This window comes from Hyla sarda, chromosome 11 (genome assembly GCF_029499605.1).
Source record: "Hyla sarda isolate aHylSar1 chromosome 11, aHylSar1.hap1, whole genome shotgun sequence".
Taxonomy (NCBI): Eukaryota; Metazoa; Chordata; class Amphibia; order Anura; family Hylidae; genus Hyla; species Hyla sarda.
In genome coordinates this window covers 18,577,015-18,599,438 of record NC_079199.1, presented here as the reverse complement: position 1 = coordinate 18,599,438, position 22,424 = coordinate 18,577,015, and the positions used below count along the sequence as shown (strand labels likewise).

The 22,424-nt window shown below is 43.8% G+C and overlaps 2 protein-coding genes across 2 annotated transcripts in view; one reads left to right on the top strand and one right to left on the bottom strand.

The window, feature by feature from the left end:
• NEMF (nuclear export mediator factor) overlaps positions 1–17,770 on the top strand; it is a 41,086-nt gene extending 23,316 nt beyond the window's left edge. Inside the window, exons 20-33 of the mRNA XM_056544984.1 lie at positions 422–479; positions 563–621; positions 1,273–1,393; positions 2,683–2,938; positions 3,031–3,079; positions 3,170–3,216; positions 3,873–4,011; positions 8,234–8,311; positions 8,385–8,573; positions 8,723–8,755; positions 11,670–11,776; positions 14,270–14,313; positions 15,950–16,029; positions 17,520–17,770. Of these exons, the coding sequence (XP_056400959.1) occupies positions 422–479; positions 563–621; positions 1,273–1,393; positions 2,683–2,938; positions 3,031–3,079; positions 3,170–3,216; positions 3,873–4,011; positions 8,234–8,311; positions 8,385–8,573; positions 8,723–8,755; positions 11,670–11,776; positions 14,270–14,313; positions 15,950–16,029; positions 17,520–17,597 (1,338 nt within the window). The 3' untranslated portion in view covers positions 17,598–17,770. The remainder of the gene's footprint in view (positions 1–421; positions 480–562; positions 622–1,272; positions 1,394–2,682; positions 2,939–3,030; positions 3,080–3,169; positions 3,217–3,872; positions 4,012–8,233; positions 8,312–8,384; positions 8,574–8,722; positions 8,756–11,669; positions 11,777–14,269; positions 14,314–15,949; positions 16,030–17,519) is intronic.
• A 924-nt stretch (positions 17,771–18,694) lies between these two features.
• Positions 18,695–22,424, bottom strand: part of KLHDC2 (kelch domain containing 2) — a 29,919-nt gene continuing 26,189 nt past the window's right edge. The window contains exon 13 of the mRNA XM_056544983.1: positions 18,695–20,069. Coding sequence (XP_056400958.1) covers positions 19,943–20,069 — 127 coding nt within the window. The 3' untranslated portion in view covers positions 18,695–19,942. The remainder of the gene's footprint in view (positions 20,070–22,424) is intronic.

The following is a 22,424-nucleotide window of genomic DNA, read 5'->3' as shown; positions in this document are numbered from 1 at the left end:
GGGGGTTGTGTCTGATGAGACAGCCCTTCTAAGGGTGCATTCACACCACGTTTTGTACATACGGGTGCCAGATCCGGCGCAAACCGGGCGCTCCCGTACCCCGGCCGGATCAGCCCGTGACTCCACTTACTTTAATGATCTAACCGTAGTCAAACGGTGACTCCGGTCGGCTCAGTTTTGACCCGTATGCGGTTTCCTGACCGGACCTAAAACCGTAGTATACCGTATGACTCCGGTCGGATTATTAAAGTAAATGGAGTCATGGGCTGATCCGGCCGGGGTACGGGAGCGCCCGGTTTGCCCCTCCCCCGCCGGATCTGCAACCCGTATGTACAAAACGTGGTGTGAATGCACTCTCACTTAGCTTCATGGCAAACCCTGACATCCATCTGTCTTCACATTTTCACATTGTCCCTTTCAGGTGTCAAAGACGGCTCCAACAGGAGAGTACCTGACCACCGGCAGCTTCATGATCAGAGGTGAACTGCGTGAGAGATCAGCCATATTGTCTTCATTACATCTATGATAACATTTGTACTTATATCTTTAATCTTCCTTTTAGGAAAAAAAAATTTCCTTCCACCTTCCTACCTTATGATGGGATTTGGGTTTCTCTTTAAGGTGTGTACATCCAGAGTTTCATATACATTACGATTTATGCTTCTTGGGGGACAAGTATCAAAGGTTTTACCCCTGTTTTAAATTTTTGCGCAAGCTGTTTTTTTGCGTCCTTTTTTTTGCGTCCATTCTGGTGGAGCATTTCCTCCAGATGTGTAGGTTTCGGTGCACCTTGGAGTGACATATTTAGTACGCACAAACTTATTAACTGCGCACATTTCATTTACCTGCAGAAATCTGGCGCAATGACCATATTTTTAATGCAAATATAAGCCATCTTGGATTGCACGTAGCGAGATGCTCTAAATCATCGATTCTATTTTTCAAAGAGTGGATTGAGGAAATGACTATATTTGCCCTCAATTTATGAAACTCTTTGCGCTTGATTGATAAATTTTGCGCTTCTGCGCATAATTTAGAATTAGGCAAAAAGGGGGTAAACTGCTTCTACCATACACAAATAATGATACATGTCCCCCCCCCCCCCCCCCCCCTTGATCCTTATTTTGTTGTGTATTTGCTGGCTTATTATGTTCCTTATATGATCAGTAGGGGGCAGCACTTGGTGGGTTGTATGTAACTAGTTTGCGTGAGGATTTGATTTGGGCTGGTACGTAATAAAGCTGCTTCTGAGGACATGGCCCTTTGTTTCAGGTGGATGAGCCTTGTGTTTGGAGGCACAAAGGCGAGCGCAAAGTGAAAGTACAGGATGAAGATGTAGAAAGTGTAACCAGTAGTAATACAGCGATTGCTGACGAAGATAATGAACCATTGGGTAAGAAGTCACCTATAAACATACTGTACGTCAGTGTTTTCCAACCAGGGTGCCTCCAGCTGTTGCAAAACTACAACTTCCAGCATCCCCGGACAGCCGTTGGCTGTCCAAGCATGCTGGGCGTTGTAGTTTTGCAACAGCTGGAGGCACCCTGGTTGGAAAACACTGCTGTATGCATTGCATTGTGTTAACTGCCCTCTAATGCTGAGGAGGTAGTCATGCGCCATCTACAGTACAGAGGTGGTATTAAAATTCTCAACAATTTTATTTATTTTTTAATCAGGAGTTGCATTAATAGTCAGAAATCCATCAGCATTAACCTCTTAACGACGCAGGACGTAAATGTACGTCCTGTTGAGCTGGTACTTAACGCACCAGGACGTACATCTACGTCTTATGCATAACCGCGAGTATCGGAGCGATGCTCTCGTCATGCGCGGCAGGTCCCAGCTGCTGCTAGCAGCCAGGGACCCGCCCGTAATGGCTGTCCGCCTTTAACCCCTCAGATGCCGTGATCAATACAGATCACAGCATCTGCAGCATCGCGGTCACTAAAATGGATGATTGGATTGCTCTCAGCGCTGCCGCAGCAATCCGATCATCCAGCACGGCAGACGGAGGTCCCCTCACCTGCCTCCGCTGCCTTCCACGGGTCTCCTGCTCTGGTCTGCGATCGAGCAGACCAGAGCAGAAGATGACCGATAAAGATGACCGATAAAACAGTATTAGCAATCCAATGATTGCTGTAAATAGTCCCCTATGGGGAAAAATAAAAGTTAAAAAAGTAAGGAAAAAAAAAAGCTAAAAAAATTAGAAAAACCCCCTCCCCCAATAAAAACGTAAATTGACCAATTTTCCCTATTTCACCCCCAAAAAGTGTAAAAAATAAATAAATAATTATAATTTATATACATATTTGGTATCGCCGCGTGCATAAATATCCCAACTATTAAAATAAAATGTTATTGATACCGTATGGTGAATGTAAAAAAAAAGGCCAAAATAGCTGCTTTTTTTTTACATTTTATTCCCAAAAAAAATGTATAAAAAGGTTTCGTTACTATTTGGCTATGTGGGGAACACGCTGTATGTAATTTTTAATGTGAATTTCGCAGATTGATATTGTAAAACAACTTGAGTTACAACATGTCCTTGTTGAAAATGTTTTAAATTCCCTTTTTGTTTTTAATTGAAATAAATAATAAAAAGATTTAAAAAAAAAAAAAAAACAATCTTCCATAGAGTAGAATTTGAAAAGTAATTTTTATTTCTTCTGGTTTTATTTACAGAAAATCCAGAGGGCGACACTGACAGCAGCGACGATGAGGAAGAGGAGAAGCCTCACAAGGACAAGGACGGAGCTCTGCCTGGGTCAGAGGATATTAATGATGCTTCCGGTCATGGAGACATCTCGGAGGATGAACACTCAGATGAAGATAGTGATGCTGGGAGCTCACATTCTACTGAAGAGATCACCGCGAAAGAAGAAGAGGACGTCTCCTTCCCCGATACCTCAATTGACTTATCCCATCTTCAAGCAAAGAGGTATCTTCATAGAGGGCTTCACCAATACATGGAGGTTCTATTATTACGTCAATCCCTGTAATCTCTAATATAATCATTGTCACACTTTGTAGGACGCTGAACCGGGCAGCTGTAGCTCAGCCTGGAGACTCTGCAGTGGCGGTAAGATTTTCTTATTGGTATAAATCCATAGACCTAAATGAATTGAGGTTTTCTTTTTCGGTAATTATGACCCTTTCCTCCCACTATTAGAATGACAAGCCAGGTGGGCGAAAACATTTATCGGCTAAAGAGAGACGGTAAGGAAAACCTGGGTTGTTGGGATCAATATCCATTTTTGTATTCGCCATATATAACCCGCTCTGCTGTTCCTTTTTTTGGGCTGTCATCTCCTTATCAGGGACTCTTTAGTGGTCCTACTGCTGTACCCGACAGGGTGGGCACAATATTCTGCTTGGTTATATTTACTTCCGGGAATGGTCCAGAGATCGTTCTATTAAAGGGGTTCTCCACTGCCCTGCCTTCCGGAGCTCCGCTCGCATCGTTTGGAAGTTTATTACTCCGAATGCTGTGTGCGGGCTTCCGTGTTCGAGGCCACCCCCTCGTGACGTCACGCCTGCCCCCTCGTGACGTCACGCCTGCCCCCTCGTGACGTCACGCCTGCCCCCTCGTGACGTCACGCCCGCCCCCTCGTGACGTCACGCCCGCCCCCTCGTGACGTCACGCCCACCCCCTCAACGAAAGTCATAGACTTTCGTTGAGGGGGCGGGCGTGACGTCACGAGGGGGCGGCCTTGAACACGGAAGCCCGCACACAGCGTTCGGAGTAATAAACTTCCGGACGCTGCGAGCGGAGCTCCGGAAGGCAGGGCAGTGGAGAACCCCTTTAAATACATTGATCCATTGTACATAAAGGATATTATTTAGGGTCTCTTGTTGTGTATTTTCTATTACAGAGAAATGAAGAAGAAAAAGAAGCCTGATGATCCTGAGGAAGACAAACCTGCAGAAAATACAGAGAAAGCTGAGGTGTCAGTACCCCAGAGTGCGCCATCAGGGGGCACAGTGCAGCAGCCATTGAAGAGAGGACAAAAGGTATTTGTAACTCTTGTGATCTTTACAGTTTTTTTGCTATGAAATCTGAGGCTGACCGCATCTCTCTACCCTCGCTTGGGCTTGTTTTAAGAAGTCATTGAATAAAGAGGACGTTTTATTTTTACCGGCTGAGTGCGATCTTACTATTTCTATTTGAAGTACTGCATCTGCTATACCTTGGACATTGATCTGCACCCCCGGGTGGTTACTTACCTGTATATCCCTGCGCTGCCTTCATCCTTTCTATTATACAGTCTTCAGTCTAACCCCTGCCAGACTAGCAATTGTGCCTGCTCAGCTTCTCACAGCCTTAGTATGTTAAATTGAAGTCCATCCTTATAGTGGCCATAGACCTTAAAGGGGTACTACCGTGCTGACAACTTATCCCCTATCTAAAGGATAGGGGATAAGTTGCCTGATCGCGCGGGGTCCCGCCGCTCAGGACCCCCGTGATCTCGCACGCAGCACCCCGCTCTCATCAGGCCCCGGAGACAGCTGTCTCGCCCCTGCCATAGACTTGCATTGAGGGGGCGGAGCTGTGAGGTCACGATCACCGTCCCCGTCATCAAACCCGGAGCGCATGTTCGCTCCGGGGCCTGATGAGAGCGGGGTGCTGCATGCGAGATCGCGGGGGTCCCCAGCGGGCAATCAGGCAACTTATCCCCTATCCTTTAGATAGGGGATAAGTTGTCAGCACGGTAGTACCGCTTTAATGCTGACCAAACCCATCGATTTTGTGGGGACCAGTCAATCATCTGTGTGTATAGGGACTCTCCTCCAGCAGATTACAGGGGAGATAAGGATTGGGAAGTTGGATTTCAACATGCCTGAGCCTTTTGTTCTCAGGAAGATAAGGAGAGTCTGGCAATGGCTTACTCCCCATTGAGAACACTGAATGCTCAACCAAGCCTTGTTTGCCGGGAGGGAAACGACTGGCAGCTATATGATGTGTATGGGTAGTATAGTATTGTCACTTTTTGGGGAAAGCTGGGTGACTACCAGTATTTCTCGGTCGCTCTTCATTGGGGGACACCGAACTGATGGGTATATGCTCTTGCCACTAGGAGGCGCTGACACTAGGAAAAAGAAAAGTCGAATAGCACATGTACTTTGCTGATACCTGTAACAACTGCATGATATGTTATTAGTGTGTTTTCTAGGGAACGGCTAATATGATTGGCCTATTAGTCATTGTTTACATGGGGTGCTTCTTTATCCTGCCCGGTTAGCTTTCTTAGAGGACTGATTGTCCTTTTGGGACAACCCTTTAAGAAGTTTGTTTTACCCACGGGAGCCATATTGAAACTTGTTTTCATTTATAATCCTTCAACTATGGCAAATGTCAGCTAAGTAGTTGCTATGGATGGTGCCACTTTTAATAGGATTCTCATTCATAGAAGTCTTAGGCTGCATTCACACCACAAAAGTGAAAAATGTGTAGCTCACTTACAACTAAGTATGTACCCAAGGTTACTGGTGTTGCCTACACCCAAAAAGGCCAAAGATATATATAGAAAAATAATATAAAATAAATTATATATACCAGTCCTCAAAGGTACATGGAAATAAGGAAAAAGATATTAGATACAGTAATATAGTAAAATAGGTGACTATTTATTAGTATATGATATAAAATTAATTAGCAGGGCTCTTGCATCAGATGAAGGGGCTAATAAAGATGTATAATAAATAAATAAAACCCTGCGTATATACCAACTAGATAACACAATATAACAGCAGCTGTGTAGCGTATTGGGAGTTTATGTTAGGATATATACACTGCTCAAAAAAATAAAGAGAACACTAAGATAACACATCCTAGATCTGAATGAACTAATCGTATGAAATACTTTCGTCTTTACATAGTTGAATGCGCTGACAACAAAATCACACAAAAATTATCAATGGAAATGAAATGTATCAACCCATGGAGGTCTGGATATGGAGTCACACTCAAAATCACAGGGGAAAACCACACTACAGGCTGATCCAACATTATGTAATGTCCTTAATACAAGTCCCAATGAGGCTCAGTAGTGTGTGTGGCCTCCACGTGCCCGTATGACCTCCCTACAACGCCTGGACATGATCCTGATGAGGTGGAGGATGGTCTCCTGAGGGATGTCCTCCCAGACCTGGACTAAAGCATCCGCCAATTCCTGGACAGTCTGTGGTGGATGGAGCGAGACGTCCCAGATGTGCTCAATCGGATTCAGATCTGGGGAACGGGCGGGCCAGTCCATAGCATCAATGCCTTCCTCTTGTAGGAACTGCTGACACACTCCAGCCACATGAGGTCTAGCATTGTCTTGTATTAGGAGGAACCCAGGGCCAACCGCACCAGCATATGGTCTCACAAGGGGTCTGAGGATCTCATCTCTGTACCTAATGGCAGTCAGGCTACCTCTGACAAGCACATGGAGGGCTGTGCAGCCCCCCAAAGAAATGCCACCCCACATCATTACTGACCCACTGCCAAACCGGTCATGCTGGGGGATGTTGCAGGCAGCAGAATGTTCTCCACGGTGTCTCCAGACTCTGTCACCTCTGTCACGTGCTCAGTGTGAACCTGCTTTCATCTGTGAAGAGCACAGGGAGCCAGTGGAGAATTTGCCAATCTTGGTGTTCTCCGGCAAATGCCAAACGTCCTGCACGGTGTTGGGCTGTAAGCAGGAGGTAGCGGTCCTGCTGCTGGATTGTTGCCCTCCTACGGCCTCCTCCACATCTCCTGATGTACTGGCCTGTCTCCTGGTAGCGCCTCCATGCTCTGGACACTACGCTGACAGACACAGCAAACCTTCTTGGCACAGCTCGCATTGATGTGCCATCCTGGATGAGCTGCACTACCTGAGCCACTTGTGTGGGTTGTAGATTCCGTCTCATGCTACCACTAGAGTGAAAGCACCGCCAGCATTCAAAAGTGACCAAAACATCAGCCAGGAAGCATAGGAACTGAGAAGTGGTCTGTGGTCACCCCCTGCAGAACCACTCCTTTATTGGGGGTGTCTTGCTAATTGCCTATAATTTCCACCTGTTGTCTGTTCCATGTGAAATTGATTGTCAATCAGTGTTGCTTCCTGAGTGGACAGTGGGATCTCACACAAGTGTCAGTGACTTGGAGTTACATTGTGTTGTTTAAGTGTTCCCTTTATTTTTTTTTGAGCAGTGTGTGTATATATATATATATATATATATATATATATATATATATATCTCAGAAGCTGGTTGTAGGATTATTCTTAGAGAAAGTTTGTTAGTGTTACAGTGAAATAGGTTTTAAAGTCCCATTTGTGATGTAAAGTCGCTGGTGGTATAGTAAGTGCAGTATTTCACCTTAGAGCAATGTTTTTACACGGGGTTTGGCGCACGGCCCCACTCACCACCCATAGGAAGTGATACTGGAAATCGCAGTAGGGGCTGGCACAGCTGGAGGTGGTGGGCATCGCGGAGTCTCCTTGTCGCTTTCCAGTCCTCGGCTGGCACAGGCTGCGTCCGGCCTGATGGAGGGTAATGTCCGTGGCTGGCAAACTTGTAGTGGAGGCAGCGATAAGTCCGTGGTGGTACGGGAGTGAGAGCCGGCGTCCGCGTGTGAATGATGCGCTATTAGCACTCGTGCTGCAGTGGTCCTAAAATAGGGGGATTCCAGCTGTTGCAAATGCTGGACAGGGATTAATAATTGGTATACTGGCTGTATACTTGCTGAACTGTATCAATATAGTAGCTAGATGCCTTGAAACGCGTAGCTAGACGTTTGAAAACCGTATGCCGCACGATGCCTCCGGTTGCATCCGTTTGGCGCCTTGTACGGTTTTGTCTTTATTTTTTTCCCGTACCCAAATTGACATCGGAGTCAATGGGAAATGTAGAGAACTGTATGTGCGTACGGTTCCATCCGGTTTGCACCACACGGTTTTTGACTTTGCTCAGTTTTTTTTCTTGGAATTTCAATCAAACAAGTGAAACTTTATTCATAATGAGTGAAAAGTTAAAAACATATACGTTTTTTTTCTTAAAAAACTGATGCAACCGGACATAATTTTTCAAACCATATACGGTTTTAACCGTATAAGAGTTAAAATTTGTACACACGTTTTGATACAGTTTAGTCCGGTTTTGAGGAATCCGTTTTTCATCAAAAACCTGATACGGGAACTGTATTGTTAAAAACATGGTGTGAATCCATCCTTAGTTCTTCATATCTCTACTTTTCTTATACCATCAGAGTAAAATGAAGAAGATGAAAGAAAAGTACAAGGACCAGGACGATGAAGATCGAGAACTCATCATGCAGCTGCTGGGGGTAAGAACCTGCCATGGCTTCCATGTAGATGTCTCTGTGTTGTGACTGAAGCTCTAGGGTCTCTGTTTTATAGTCTGCAGGGTCCATAAAGGAAGAGAAGGTCAAGAAAGGAAAGAAAGGGAAAACAAAAGAAGAAACTGCAAAGAAACAACCGCAAAAGGGGAAACACGCTCTGGGGAAAAAAGGGGGGACCGACTCTACCGAGGTCTTTATAACACAAGACTTACAAGATATGACATTAGAAGATCAGCAGGATGACAAGGTGCGGAGGGGGGGGGGTTCTGCATTACTAATGTCAGCAATTCTACAACGTTTGCCTGTCAGTGATGAAAGATGAAGTTTAGTGACAGCTGGAAAGTCACAGGTTCGGGATGTTGGTCTAATATTTAGCAAAATCTTTTATATTTCCAGGATGATGCAGATCAAGACGCTCCAGGATCAGAGGTAGCTGGCTCAATTGTGTGATGGTGTTTTATCTTTACTATTATTATTTTAAGACATTGGGGAGATTTATCACTGTTCTCTTTGTTAAAGGGGTACTCCCGTAGAAACCTTTTTTTTATTTTTTTAAATCAACTGGTGCCAGAAAGTTAAACAGATTTGTAAATGACTTCTATTAAAAAATCTTAATCCTTCCAGTACTTTTTAGGGGCTGTAAACTACAGAGGAAATGCTTTTCTTTTTGGATTTCTCTTCTGTCACGACCTCAGTGCTCTCTTCTGTCCGTTTTAGGAACTGTCCAGAGCAGCATATGTTTGCTATGGGGATTTTCTCCTGCTCTGGACAGCAGAGGTCAGCAAAGAGCACTGTGGTCGTGACAGAAGAGAAATCCAAAAAGAAAAGCATTTCCTCTGTAGTATACAGCACCTAATATGTACTGGAATGATTAGGATTTTTTAATAGAAGTCATTTACAAATCTGTATAACTTTCTGGCACCAGTTGATAAAAAAAAAAAAGAAAAAGTTTTCCACGGGAGTACCCCTTTAACCCCTTAAGGACGCAGGACGTAAATGTACGCACCAGGACGTACATTTACGTCCTGTGCATAACCGCGGGCATCGGAGCAAGGCCCGTGTCATGCGCGGCTGATGCCGGCTGCTGATCGCAGCCAGGGACCCGCCGGCAATGGCCGACGCCCGCGATCTCAGGCACCTCAGGTGCCGGGATCAATACAGATCCCGGCATCTGCGGCAGTGCGCGATTTGAATGAATGATCGTATCGCCCGCAGCTCTGCTGCGGGGATCCGATCATTCATAACGCCGCACGGAGGTCCCCTCTCCTGCCTCCGTTCGGCTCCCGGCGTCTCCTGCTCTGGTCTGTGATCGAGCAGACCAGAGCAGAAGATGACCGAAAACACTGATCTGTTCTATGTCCTATACATGAAATAAATAGAAAGAAAAAAGACCGGGGAACGGCGCCTCGTGTATTACCCTTAAACACAAACAGCAAGTGTAAATGTGGGAGAAACCCACGGCACTTATAGGTGGCTGCTCACCAGATGTAAATAGAAGTAACGCATATCACCCCAAATAGGGGTACTCACTGATGTCCAAAGGAGGGCTGCAAGCCGGAGGTCACAGGCACATACGTCCTGACGTAGTCATCAAACGGAAAATGGAAAAGGACCTCATTCATCCAGGCGCTGCCGGTTAGGTCATCAGGTGCACAAAATGATGCAATGTATACCTTGGAATATTGTATACATGAAAGTTTATTAAAAAATAATAAACAACATACAGATTACGCGTTTCGAGGGTGACTCCCCTCTTCCTCAGATCAGGTGTGCACACCTGATCTGAGGAAGAGGGGAGTCACCCTCGAAACGCGTAATCTGTATGTTGTTTATTATTTTTTAATAAACTTTCATGTATACAATATTCCAAGGTATACATTGCATCATTTTGTGCACCTGATGACCTAACCGGCAGCGCCTGGATGAATGAGGTCCTTTTCCATTTTCCGTTTGATGTCCTATACATAGAACAGATCAGTATTAGCAATCATGGTATTGCTATGAATAGTCCCCTATGGGGACTATTCAAGTGTAAAAAAAAATGTAAAAGTAAAAAAAAAGTGAAAAATCCCCTCCCCCAATAAAAAAGTAAAACGTCCGTTTTTTCCTATTTTACCCCCAAAAAGCGTAAAAAATTTTTTTATAGACATATTTGGTATCGCCGCGTGCGTAAATGTCCGAACTATTAAAATAAAATGTTAATGATCCCGTACGTTGAACGGCGTGAACGAAAAAAAAAAAAAAGTCCAAAATTCCTACTTTTTTAATACATTTTATTAAAAAAAAATTATAAAAAATTAATTAAAAGTTTTTTATATGCAAATGTGGTATAAAAAAAAAGTACAGATCATGGCGCAAAAAATGAGCCCCCATACCGCCGCTTATACGGAAAAATAAAAAAGTTAGAGGCCATCAAAATAAAGGGATTATAAACGTACTAATTTGGTTAAAAAGTTTATGATTTTTTTTTTAAGCGCAACAATAATATAAAAGTATGTAATAATGGGTATCATTTTAATCGTATTGACCCTCAGAATAAAGAACACACATAATTTTTACCATAAATTGTACGGCGTGAAAACGAAACCTTCCAAAATTAGCAAAATTGCGTTTTAATTTCCCCACAAAAATAGTGTTTTTTGGTTGCGCCATACATTTTATGATATAATGAGTGATGTCATTACAAAGGACAACTGGTCGCGCAAAAAACAAGCCCTCATACTAGTCTGTGGATGAAAATATAAAAGAGTTATGATTTTTAGAAGGCGAGGAGGAAAAAATGAAAACGTAAAAATTAAATTGTCTAAGTCCTTAAGGGGTTAAATGAGTTTAGAATTTTTTTTAAGCTTTGATTTTGCTTATGTGCAACATATTTATCATACTCAAGAGGGTGAAAAATTGGGCACACATAAGCAAAAAGCAACAAATTACTTCAGAACACGATTTTGTATGATACCTCCAAATCCCAGCGACTTTTTACACAACTTTTTTGAAAAAAAGGCTCTTCAAAGGCAGTTTTGTAAGCCAGGTCTCACCTGGTTTAGGTTTGCAAATTTTTTTTTTATGCCTACGTGCGACAATCGCACTTCATTAATTCCCAACCACTGTAAAGTGAAGACTGAAAGTTGCTTAGGTAAGGCTGTTTGCTACTTTTATGTTTATTTTGTGCACAAAGAGTAAGCAAAAAAAAAGCTATAAATGTAATGATAAATCTCCCCCTTTGGATTTTATGGATTTTTAAGTATGCACTTTAGAAAGTTTCCAAATATATGATACAATTCATAATAATTAGCTTAGCAACATCAAAATACAAATGAGAACTGAAATTCTATCTGTCTTGTAGGAAGCAGAAAATCTATTGGATTCCCTGACCGGGCAGCCAGATCCAGAGGACATCCTCCTATTCTCTGTGCCAGTCTGTGCCCCATACACTGCCATGACCAGTTATAAGTATGCATACTGACGTAATATTGTAGATGTACACAAATGTGATCTTGGCCTTAGCCCTAAGAGTAGTTTATTCTGTTTGTATTACCAACTGAGTATAAGTGAGGGCAAAGATCATAAACAAAATGTAATGTGGGGCCTTGCCTTAAAAGGGTACTCCGAACCCCTAGACATCTTATCCCTTATCCAAAGGATAGGGATAAGATGTCAGATCGCGGGGGTCCCGCTGCTGGGGACCCCCAGGATCTCTGCTACAGCACCCACCTGTACGGCTTCCACCTCACACCGGCAACACTGGAGGCTTCGGATCCCGACCACAATGGCGGAAGAGTGTGATGTCACGACTTCGCCCCGTGTGACGTCACGCCCCGCCCCCTCAATGCAAGTCTATGGGAGGTCTGTCATGCCCCCTCCCATAGACTTGCATTGAGGGGGCGGGGCGTGACATCACACGGGACGGAGTCGTGACATCACGCTCTTTCGCCATTGCGGTCGGGATCCGAAGCCTCTAGCGTTGCTGGTGTGAGGTGGAAGCCGTACAGGTGGGTGCTGCAGCCGAGATCCCGGGGGTCCCAGCGGCGGGACCCCCGCGATCTGACATTTTATCCCCTATCCTTTGGATAGGGGATAAGATATCTAGGGGTGCGGAGTACCCCTTTAAGAGTTTTCCCAGACTTCTTAATGTCTGACCGTGGTGGTCTGGCTGCATGTGAAGGTCCTGCTTTAAAGGACAACTGTCCAGAATTACAAAAACTGCTCCTTAAAAACAGGACCACTCCTTGTTCTGGTATTGGAGCTCAGCTCTGTTAAAGTGAATGGGACACAGCCCTTCCATGCAACTCTTTGGGAGCTTTCGGCAATCTCGGGCTCTGCCATAGAACTGCATGGAGGGGGCATGTTGGACGCAGCTCCGTGCTGTGGTCGAAAATGCTTGTTTCATGCAGGGAGTCGGGGCTCCCTGCATGAAACAAGCATTTTCGACCACAGCAGTCCGACCCCCCACGATCTAACATTTATCCCCTATCCTTAGTATAGGGGATAAGTTGTTACATTCCGGATTTATCCTTTAAGTAGATGTTTCTGCTCTCTAGCATCTTCACTTGGCACTCTGCATTGTGCCGTTACTGTTGGACATATAAATAATTTCACAACTGGGCCTCCCCATTTATTTGTCAATAAGGTGTGTGTTTACACAGTGTCAAAACAATGGCCCTGATTTAGGGTGTGTTCACACCACGTTTGTGCGATACAGTTCCCGTATCAGATTTTTGCGGAAAAACGGATTCCTCAAAACCTGTCTAAACTGTATCAAAACGTGTACAAATTTTAACCCATATACAGTTAAAAACCGTATATGGTTTGAAAAGTTGTCCGTTTGCATCCGTTTAAGAAAAAACGTATAAGTTAACTTTTCTCTCCATTATGAATAAAGTTTCACTTGTTTGATTGATTGAAATTTCAAGAAAAAAAAACTGCAAAGTCAAAAACCGTATGGTGCAAACTGGATGGAACCGTATGCTCATACGGTTCTGTACGGTTCCCATTGATTCCCATGTTAAAAAGAAAAAAAGTAATGTGTACGGTTTAATATGGTTTTTCACCCGGACCAAAAAAAACGTGGTAGTCTACGGTTTTGGGTACAGAAAAAAAAAAAAGACAAAACCGTACAAGACACAAAACGGATGCAACCAGATGCATCTTTTGGCATACGGTTTTCAATACGGTTCCATACGGTTTTCTCATTGAAAACGTATACGGAAACTGTATTGACTGTAGTTCTCTTTTGTGTTTTTTTTTTTTTTTTTTTCCCCAATAGATATTTTTCCACAGTATTTACTAAGGTTTCCCTGCATTTTGCACTTTTCCCTACGTTTTGGTTTTTTATAATTTATTTTTTATTTACACATGCTTTGATCTGTGGGTTTTCCTCAGCTCCAATCCACCACATTTTCTGGGGAAACTTTAGTAAATAGGGATTTTTTTTTTTTTTTTTAATGTTGGGGACACACACCCTTTTCCCCAGCAGCTCCGCCCCTTATTCAGATTTTCTATGTAAAGTGGAGAGTTGTTTTTTTTTATTTAATTTTTTTTCCAAGAAACTGGCGCACAACCCCAAAAATGGGTCAAGTTTTCAATAGTAAATCAGGGCCAATGTATTTGGCCATTTTTGATTTTTACACAGTCTGACATGATCAGCACTGGTTGTAATGTTTTGACAGACCCAGATGATAAGGCAAATGGAGACTCCCAGTGGTCAATTTAGTCATATAGAGGAACAACCGAGGACTATAGCAACGTAGTGTAGGTAGGTACTTGAGAATTGTTGTTTCATAAGAAATATTTGTATTTATTTAGACAGGTCAGGGGACATTGTGTAAGTAGTGAGCAAATATAATAGATTTGTTGTGGATTCCACAGTTAGCTTTACACTGACCCTATTTTTCCCGTTTACAATCTAATATGTCTTACAGGTATCTTGTGTTTAACTATTTTTAGGTACAAGGTAAAATTAACTCCAGGGACCCAAAAGAAAGGAAAAGGTAAAAAAAAATAATAATAAATAAATAAATTATAATAATAATAATAAATAAATCTAATTTTCTTTAAAAATGGATCCAGAAGGGAAATGGTTACATTTTCACAGTATTTAGTAAAAAGTTCTGATTAGAGATGAGCAAACTTACAGTAAATTCGATTCGTCACAAACTTTTCAGCTCGGCAGTTGATGACTTTTCCTGCATAAATTAGTTCAGCTTTCAGGTGCTCCCGTGGGCTGGAAAAGGTGGATACATTCCTAGGAAAGAGTCTCCTAGGACTGTATCCACCTTTTCCAGCCCACCGGAGCACCTGAAAGCTGGACTAATTTATGCAGGAAAAGTCATCAACTGCCGAGCCGAGAAGTTTGTGACAAATCAAATTTACTGTAAGTTCGCTCATCTCTAGTTCTGATCCTCTGGTGACTTGTACCTGTATACTGGCCATCTACATATTGAGCAATTCCTTAAAGGGGTATTGACATATCAGCAATTACATCTTACACTTTCTCTGATGCAATGTTATAAAAAATATATATATATATCTTTTTTTTTTTTTAAAGCGTTCTCCTTACAGTCTATTCAAACGGCAGAATTTCCGCTTGCGGAATTCCGCCTCAAATGAAAGCCCATAGACTTCTATGGGATTCCGCACTCCCATTCACACTTCTGAATTTCCGCTTGCAGAATTTCGCATCAAATTAAATCCTATAGACTTCTATGGGATTCCACACTCCCATTCACACTTCTGAATAAGTGTGAATGGGAGTGCGGAATCCCATAGAAGTCTATGGGCTTTAATTTGAGGCGGAATTCCACAAGTGGAAATTCTGCCGTGTGAATAGACCCTTATAGTCTCCCTTATGGTAATTATGTCAGCTTTCCACGGTATACAGCCATTACCATGGTCCTTCTGTGGTCTGAGCATATTGCTGTGTGGCTGGCCGGGTTTCGGGAGCGTGCATTGTTTGCTCATGTGCAGGAACGCTCAGCCAGCTCTGAATTGCAATACAGTTGCATAGAATGGCTGTGTCACATGTATTTATGATTGGAGCAGTCCTATTGTTCTATACTTGACAGGTAGCTTCAGCCCCATGTATAGAACCAGTTACAGTAACTAAGACACGAGCCTTGGATAGCCGAAAGCTCCAAGTTAAAATTTTCCTGGTTTATGTCACATTTCTGGCTCTAATAGTGTAAGTGGGAGCCTGGGACACACAGAATGATGCTTTTTTTTTTTCTTCTTCCTATTGTTCTAGTGCAGTGTTTCCTAGGGTGCCTCCAGGCATGCTGGGAGTTGTTGTTTTGCAACAGCTGGAGGCACACTGATTGGGAAACAATGTTCTCGTGTGACATTGCTGGCTCCAGTACCTGGGATGGGAGCAATGCTGTGCTTCCTTGTTACCACTTATCTGTTATCTCCCGTAGCAGGGACAGTGGTGTTACATAATTGGTGAATGGGAACAATAACATATTTTATTGTTCCCATTCCGAATTTTGGACTGGAATCCAGCATAAAAATTCTGCTCGGAAATACCGCTGCAGCAGTGTCCCATTATTTTCAGTAAGATTCTGCTGTACCGTGCACATGGTGCCAAAGTCTTGGTGTTCTTATTTATCAATTTTTTTCCCCCCCCCACAGCTGCTAAAACAGCCCTGAACAGTTTCATGCATTCCAAGGAAGCGTCCAGCAGAGAGAAGGACTTGCTGCGAAGTGTGAAGGTATGACCTATAACGGTGCTCTTCAACCTGTTACAAAACTACATTTCCTACTAGCCAATGGCATGCTGAGCGTTGTCTCGCCACTAAGTAGCCCCAGATACATCAATGCCTACACATAACACACCTGTAACTAGAATTATACAAATAAAGCCGGAGGTAGATGTTGAATTATATGGGGGATTTGGATCCACATAACGGAGCAAAATTGGCATAATTGTTAAAACAGATTCGCCAAATTTGTCAATTAGTCTGAGCCACTATGATAAATCTGGTGTATTTTCAGATGGTCTAGCCCAAGTTTTAGGCTATGTTTACATGCAGGAAAATTAGCTGAATGTCAGACCGGAAAACACGGACGGACAGTGTGCAAATTTGCATGTTCTGCTGGTGCTAGGACTGCTCAGAAATGCATCATCTCCATGGACAACAATGCATTTCTGAACGGATTCTGTCGAAAGAATGAGCACCAGAAAAGAAATGTCCATGGTTGAAACATCTGCGCCAGAAATTCTGCCGTGTGCGCGGTGCAGCAGAATCCAATTGAAAGCAATGGGATTCTGCTGCAATGGAATTTCAGAGAGGAATTTTTCCGCCAAATTTTGCTCAGAAACTCTGTCATGTGAATATGGCCTTTAATCTCAGTTTTGTACTTGCCAGTTTCAGCAATTACACCTTCACTGCTAAGAAGCAAAAACTGACAAGTATTAAAGGGGTTGTCCAGGATTAGAAAAATTCTTACAAAAATAGCACTCTGGGATTGGAGCTAAGCTCCACTGAAATAAATAGGACTTACAGAAATTGGTCCAGTGGTTAAATTTATGTCCCTCATTCGCTTTATTAATGCAGCTCTTCTGTGCGCAATGGAGTCGGGGAGCCAGCTTGCCGAGCTTCCCTGCCTCCTCTTGATGCAGCGCAATGCTTAGCCATTAGAGATGAGCGAACTTACAGTAAATTCGATTTGTCACGAACTTCTCGGCTCGGCAGTTGACTTTTCCTGCATAAATTAGTTCAGCCTTCAGGTGCTCCGGTGGGCTGGAAAAGGTGGATACAGTCCTAGGAGACTCTTTTCTAGGACTGTATCCACCTTTTCCAGCCCACAGGAGCACCGGACAGCTGAACTAATTTATGCAGGATAAGTCATCAACTGCCGAGTCGAAAAGTTTGTGACAAATCAAATTTACTGTAACTTCGCTCAACTCTATTAGCCATTATAATAATATTCAATGTTACTGACTCTCCCATCCAAGTGACGTGAGAGCCTGCACTCAGGTGAGCGCTGTATTGTGGCAAAATGGAGACTGAGCATTTGCGAGCGGTCCTAACACTAGCTTATTGTCCTAGCATCTGCGGAATGTCAGCCTGGAAATTTTTCAGGCAGACGTTCTGCCGTATGAATGGGACTTAAGTTCTTACTTTCTTGGGTCTTCTAAGATTTTTGGAATTACCAAAGCCAGCCTTTAATTCTCTCTTGTCCTTAACATTTTTAACAGGACACAGACCTATCAAGAAACATGCCAGGAAAAGTGAAAGTGTCTGCACCGAATTTGCTAAGTGCAAAGAAGAAATAACCTCATCCTAGATGAATTTCATATGTAAATATGGAGCTATAAAAAATTTGCACCTAGATATTTTGGGTAGGGTGGAAATGTTTTTACAAAACTGATTGGCAGGTCTGTGTACCACAGTAGGGCCACAATGTCATGATGCTGTAAATTGTAAAAAAAAATAAAAAAATATGAAATTTAATTGTAAATCTTGCACAGGTGGCTTGTTCTGGACACAGTAGTTAGACTAGTGTTAAGCAAACTTACAGTAAATGCAGCAAAACCTGACTTTGATTACTTTAGTCTGCATAAACTAATGTCAGGTGCCTAGAAAAGTCCAGGATGACAGTATTAAGTCTCTGAGGATTAAGAAATAGTTTATCCAGACTAAAGTAATAAACTGCAGAGATGTCTGGTTCAGCTGCATTTACTAGAAGACGCTCAACATTCTTAAAGGACTGTAGTTTAAAAACTGCTTGTAACATGTTTTTAATAGCATTGATGCTTTTATATACTGTGCCAAAGTGCTGCCACCATGAACAGTTCTTGAGCAAGATGTGGGGGGGGGATTGTCAGGATTGTAAACCACCCCCCACCACCAAGCCGACACTATATCAAGATATAGTTATGCTACAAACCTCAAAAGGCAGTGGTCTTCTACCTGTGGTGCTCTAACTATAGTAAAAGTACAACTCCCAGCATGCATGCTGGGAGTTGTAGTTTTGCTGGAGAGCCAACGGTTGGAGACCATAGGCTTAAAGGGGTACTCCAGCGCTTAGACATCTTATCCCCTATCCAAAGTATAGGGGATAAGATGCCTGATCGCGGGGGTCCCACCGCTGGGGACCCCCGTGATCTTGCACACCGCACCCAGTTTAAAATCAGTCCCCTGAGCGTGTTCGCTCCGGGTGCGATTACTGATCACGGGGCCGGAGCGTTGTGACGTCAAGGCTCCGCCCCGTGTGACGACATGCTCCCTCCCATAAGCTTGCATTGCTCCGGCCCCGTGATCAACGGTAATCAGACCCGCAGCAAACACGCTCCGGGGACTGATTTTAAACAGGTTGCGGCGTGCAAGATCATGGGGGTCTCCAGCGGCGGGACCCCCGCGATCAGGCATCTTATCCCCTATTCTTTGGATAGGGGATAAGATGTCTAAGCGCCGGAGTACCCCTTTAAGGGTTTATCCAGCCTGTATAATCTGGATTGGGTATTAATAGTCAGATTCCTGACCCACCCTGCTGCTATTTGAAGGCACTGTGGCCCCTTCAGTGTGTATTTTAACTCATCCTTGTGTTATTCTGTTAATAGCAGCAATGCAAGGTACTGCAGCGTGGAAAATGCTACTAGTAGGGTGATGCAAAGACTAGCACCATTAAACAAAAAACGGGGCTGCCATGCTCCTTTTAGCACCACAGTCTCTTCAAACGGCTAATCTGTGGAGGTGCTGGAAGATGTATTGTATATTCTTGGTTATCCGGAGAATAGCCCATCAACTTTTGCAGGTTTGATAACTCTTTTTAAAGTAACACTTCAACCATGAATTTAAACTTCAACCATAAAATTTAATTTAAGGGGCTTTATCAGGGTGAGGCTAAGCAGTCCCCTACTTTTGCTCTTACTACTTAGCTTTGTTTCTCTAATTACCAGGTTCTTAGTGAAGGTGAAGTCATAAAAGGGCCTTCCGCTTCACATACAAACCCATGTGTGAAACTGCTACTCACAATGCAGTGGGCTGGAACCTGGTTATCAGAGGAATGAAGCTGTGCGGTAAGAGGGAAAGTATGGGGACTGCTTAGCCTCACCCTGATATTGCCTCTCACGAAATAAAATTTATGGTTGGAGTGTCACTATAAAGTATGTAAGTTGCAAGTAACTCATTTGGTACCCACGGTTGTATAATTATCAGCTGTCACCTATGGATGCTCAGTGCTTTCACTTCCAATGATACATCAGTTTGTGAGCAGATGATTTGTTAGAAAAGTATTATAAGAAATGTAATTATCGTATTTAATATTTCTGTGATTTTATTTTGGAAACCAGGGAAGGGGAAGCTACTTCTAAAAAAAAAAATTTAGTAAGAAATAAAAGAATGTATTTTAGCTTGGCGGCTTTTTATTTTGGTGAAATTAAATTAAAGGTGAAAGAAATTGTCCATGACAACAGAATCCAGGAGTGAATATTCCCCAATAAGGCTACAGAGCCTAGAACAGGAGTCCTGGCTCCATATAACGAACAAGAACAGCTTGAATTCTCAACATTTATTAAATATATTTACACTAAATAAAATCTCAATTCACTAACAGGAAAAAAAAAAAAACTAAAACAAGAAACAATGTGGCTTATATACAACTGGCAGTGTTCACTCTTCATGACCCACGTGTGTTGGTAACACTTGCAAACCTCTGATGCACGTAGTGGAGCAAGTGCTTAGGGAGACAATCCAGGGAGTCGGAGAGAATCTCTTTCAGGGAAATCACGGTCTCTAGAGAAAGTCTGGCGAAGGAAAGTAAATATGTAAGATTACTGGGTTAAATCTGTAATATTGTTTCTATGTATACAATTGCTGATTTAAAGTGTACCTGTTGTAAACAAATGTTTGATATAATTAGAGATGAGCGAACTTACAGTAAATTCGATTCGTCACGAACTTCTCGGCTCGGCAGTTGATGACTTTTCCTGCATAATTGAGTTCAGCTTTCAGGTGCTCCGGTGGGCTGGAAAAGGTGGATACAGTCCTAGGAGACTCTTTCCTAGGACTGTATCCACCTTTTCCAGCCCACCGGAGCACCTGAAGGCTGAACTAATTTATGCAGGGAAAGTCATCAACTGCCGAGCCGAGAAGTTCGTGACGAATCAAATTTTCTGTAAGTTCGCTCATCTCTCGATATAATGTAGATAATATGTATATTTGTATTATACATTGATGTGTATATTTTTAGGTGAAAAATGCTGTCCCTGCAGCTATTGCCTGTGTGTCTAAGCCGGGACCGAATACAGGAAGTGAAGGTGGGACAAGCAGGGCTCTGTACAGGTTCCTGGGTAGTCAGCCTGTTGTGTGAGCTGGGGGCGTCACAGAGCTTTAGTGTGCAGAGCCCCGCTTGTCCCCAGTGTGCAGTGCCCCGCTTGTCCCCCCCCCCCCCCCCCCCCCCTCATTTCCTGTATTTGGTCTTGTCAGACACACAGACAATAGCTGTAGGGACAAACAAAATACACTTTTTTTTAACCAATGTATAGTACAAATAAGGAGATTTTTGTACTCACTGTAAAATCTCTCTCATAGCCTTCATTGGGGGACACAGAGACCATGGGTATTATGCTGCTGTCCTCTAAGAGGTTGACACTAGGCAAAAAAAAAAGTCTGCTCCTTCCAGCGGGATATACCCGCCCACAGGCACAGAGCTAATCAGTTGTGTCACAAAGCAGTAGGAGAAGCCAAACAACAAAAGGGATATGTCCGAAGGACATCAAAAGTAACAACAGCAACAAACAACCTGACCAGTAACCAGAAATGGGGGGGTGCTGTGTTCCCCAATGAAGGCTACGAGAAAGATTTTACGGTGAGTACAAAAAAAAATATCTCCTTTTCTCGGTTGCCTGGGGTGGGAAAAACAACCGCCAGAGAAGGAAAGAGCAGGCCAGAGACTAAACTATACCCATAGGAACGTGTAAGAGGCCCAGAGAAAGCTGGAAACCAACCACCTGGAAGCCCCTACAAAGCATGAGGGGGAGGGAAGAGCTAGGACCCGACAAAGGAAGGAACCAAGCAAGGACAGAGGTCAACCTCTAACCAAATGCGACAAGAAACAGTCGCCTCGGAGGCCTGCCGGCCAGACAGCCCACTGGCCGGAAAGCGAACACTACTTCCAAAGAAAAGACATAAGGCGCAGGACCACCATGTCGGGCCCAAACGTGGGAGAGAGGGCAAAAAGAACTCCAATTCAGGGGTTCCACGAAGCAAATTAACATGGAAAAGAACCTCCAGCTGCCAGAAGAGAAGCGTGTCGGACAGGCCCGAAGGGAGAATCCCGCCAGGAGGCCAGCTGCAACCACAGGACCGAGGCTGAGGAAAGAGAGAGATAAGAAGGCAACAACTCAGAAGGTGGAACTAGAAGCCGTTGGAAAAGGAGAAGAGAGACAAACAAGATCCACTTCCAAACCCGAACGCAGAGTCCAAAGGACGACTAGAGCATGGGGCACATTGCCGACCACTCGGACCGAGAGGCCAGGACACCAAACCACAGTCCAAGGCCATGCGACCAGGTGTAAGAGAAAACTCAAGGAGCACACGGTATCGCCTGGAAGGGTGAGGAAAACTGAGGGCGAAGGGAGGACAACGCCTATCTAGGTGCGAAATTGCCAGACAGATGTAACCAGGAGGACAGAAGGGCCCTCAGCCACAAGGTCCGTACAGCCCCGGAGGGAGACTATGGGATATAAACAGGCCTGTGAGGAGACTAGAACTGTCCGGAAACCCTGGAGAAGCCATCAGGAGAACCAGGAGGTTCCCAGATCCGGGAATAAGTTGAGGGACCGCTGGGTCCCACACCAAAGGCAGCCAAGCAAACCCAAGCCTGAGTGAAACATCCCAGGTGAAGAGCCCCTAGGCCAGAAAAAAGCATAGGGAAACCACCCCGGAGACGAACAACCACCTGGAAGATAACACAACGCAAAGAAGTCCTGCACAAACAGATCAAGGGAGAGGGTCCTGAACCAGTCCGGGATCACCACGAAAAAAGTGGCATACCCTATGAGGGAGCAGCAGGCACCGCTAGCACAGAGATCACTGCGCAGCACAAGCTCCCTCAGATACAAGGGACGAGAGGCCAGACAAGGCTGAACAAGCATTGG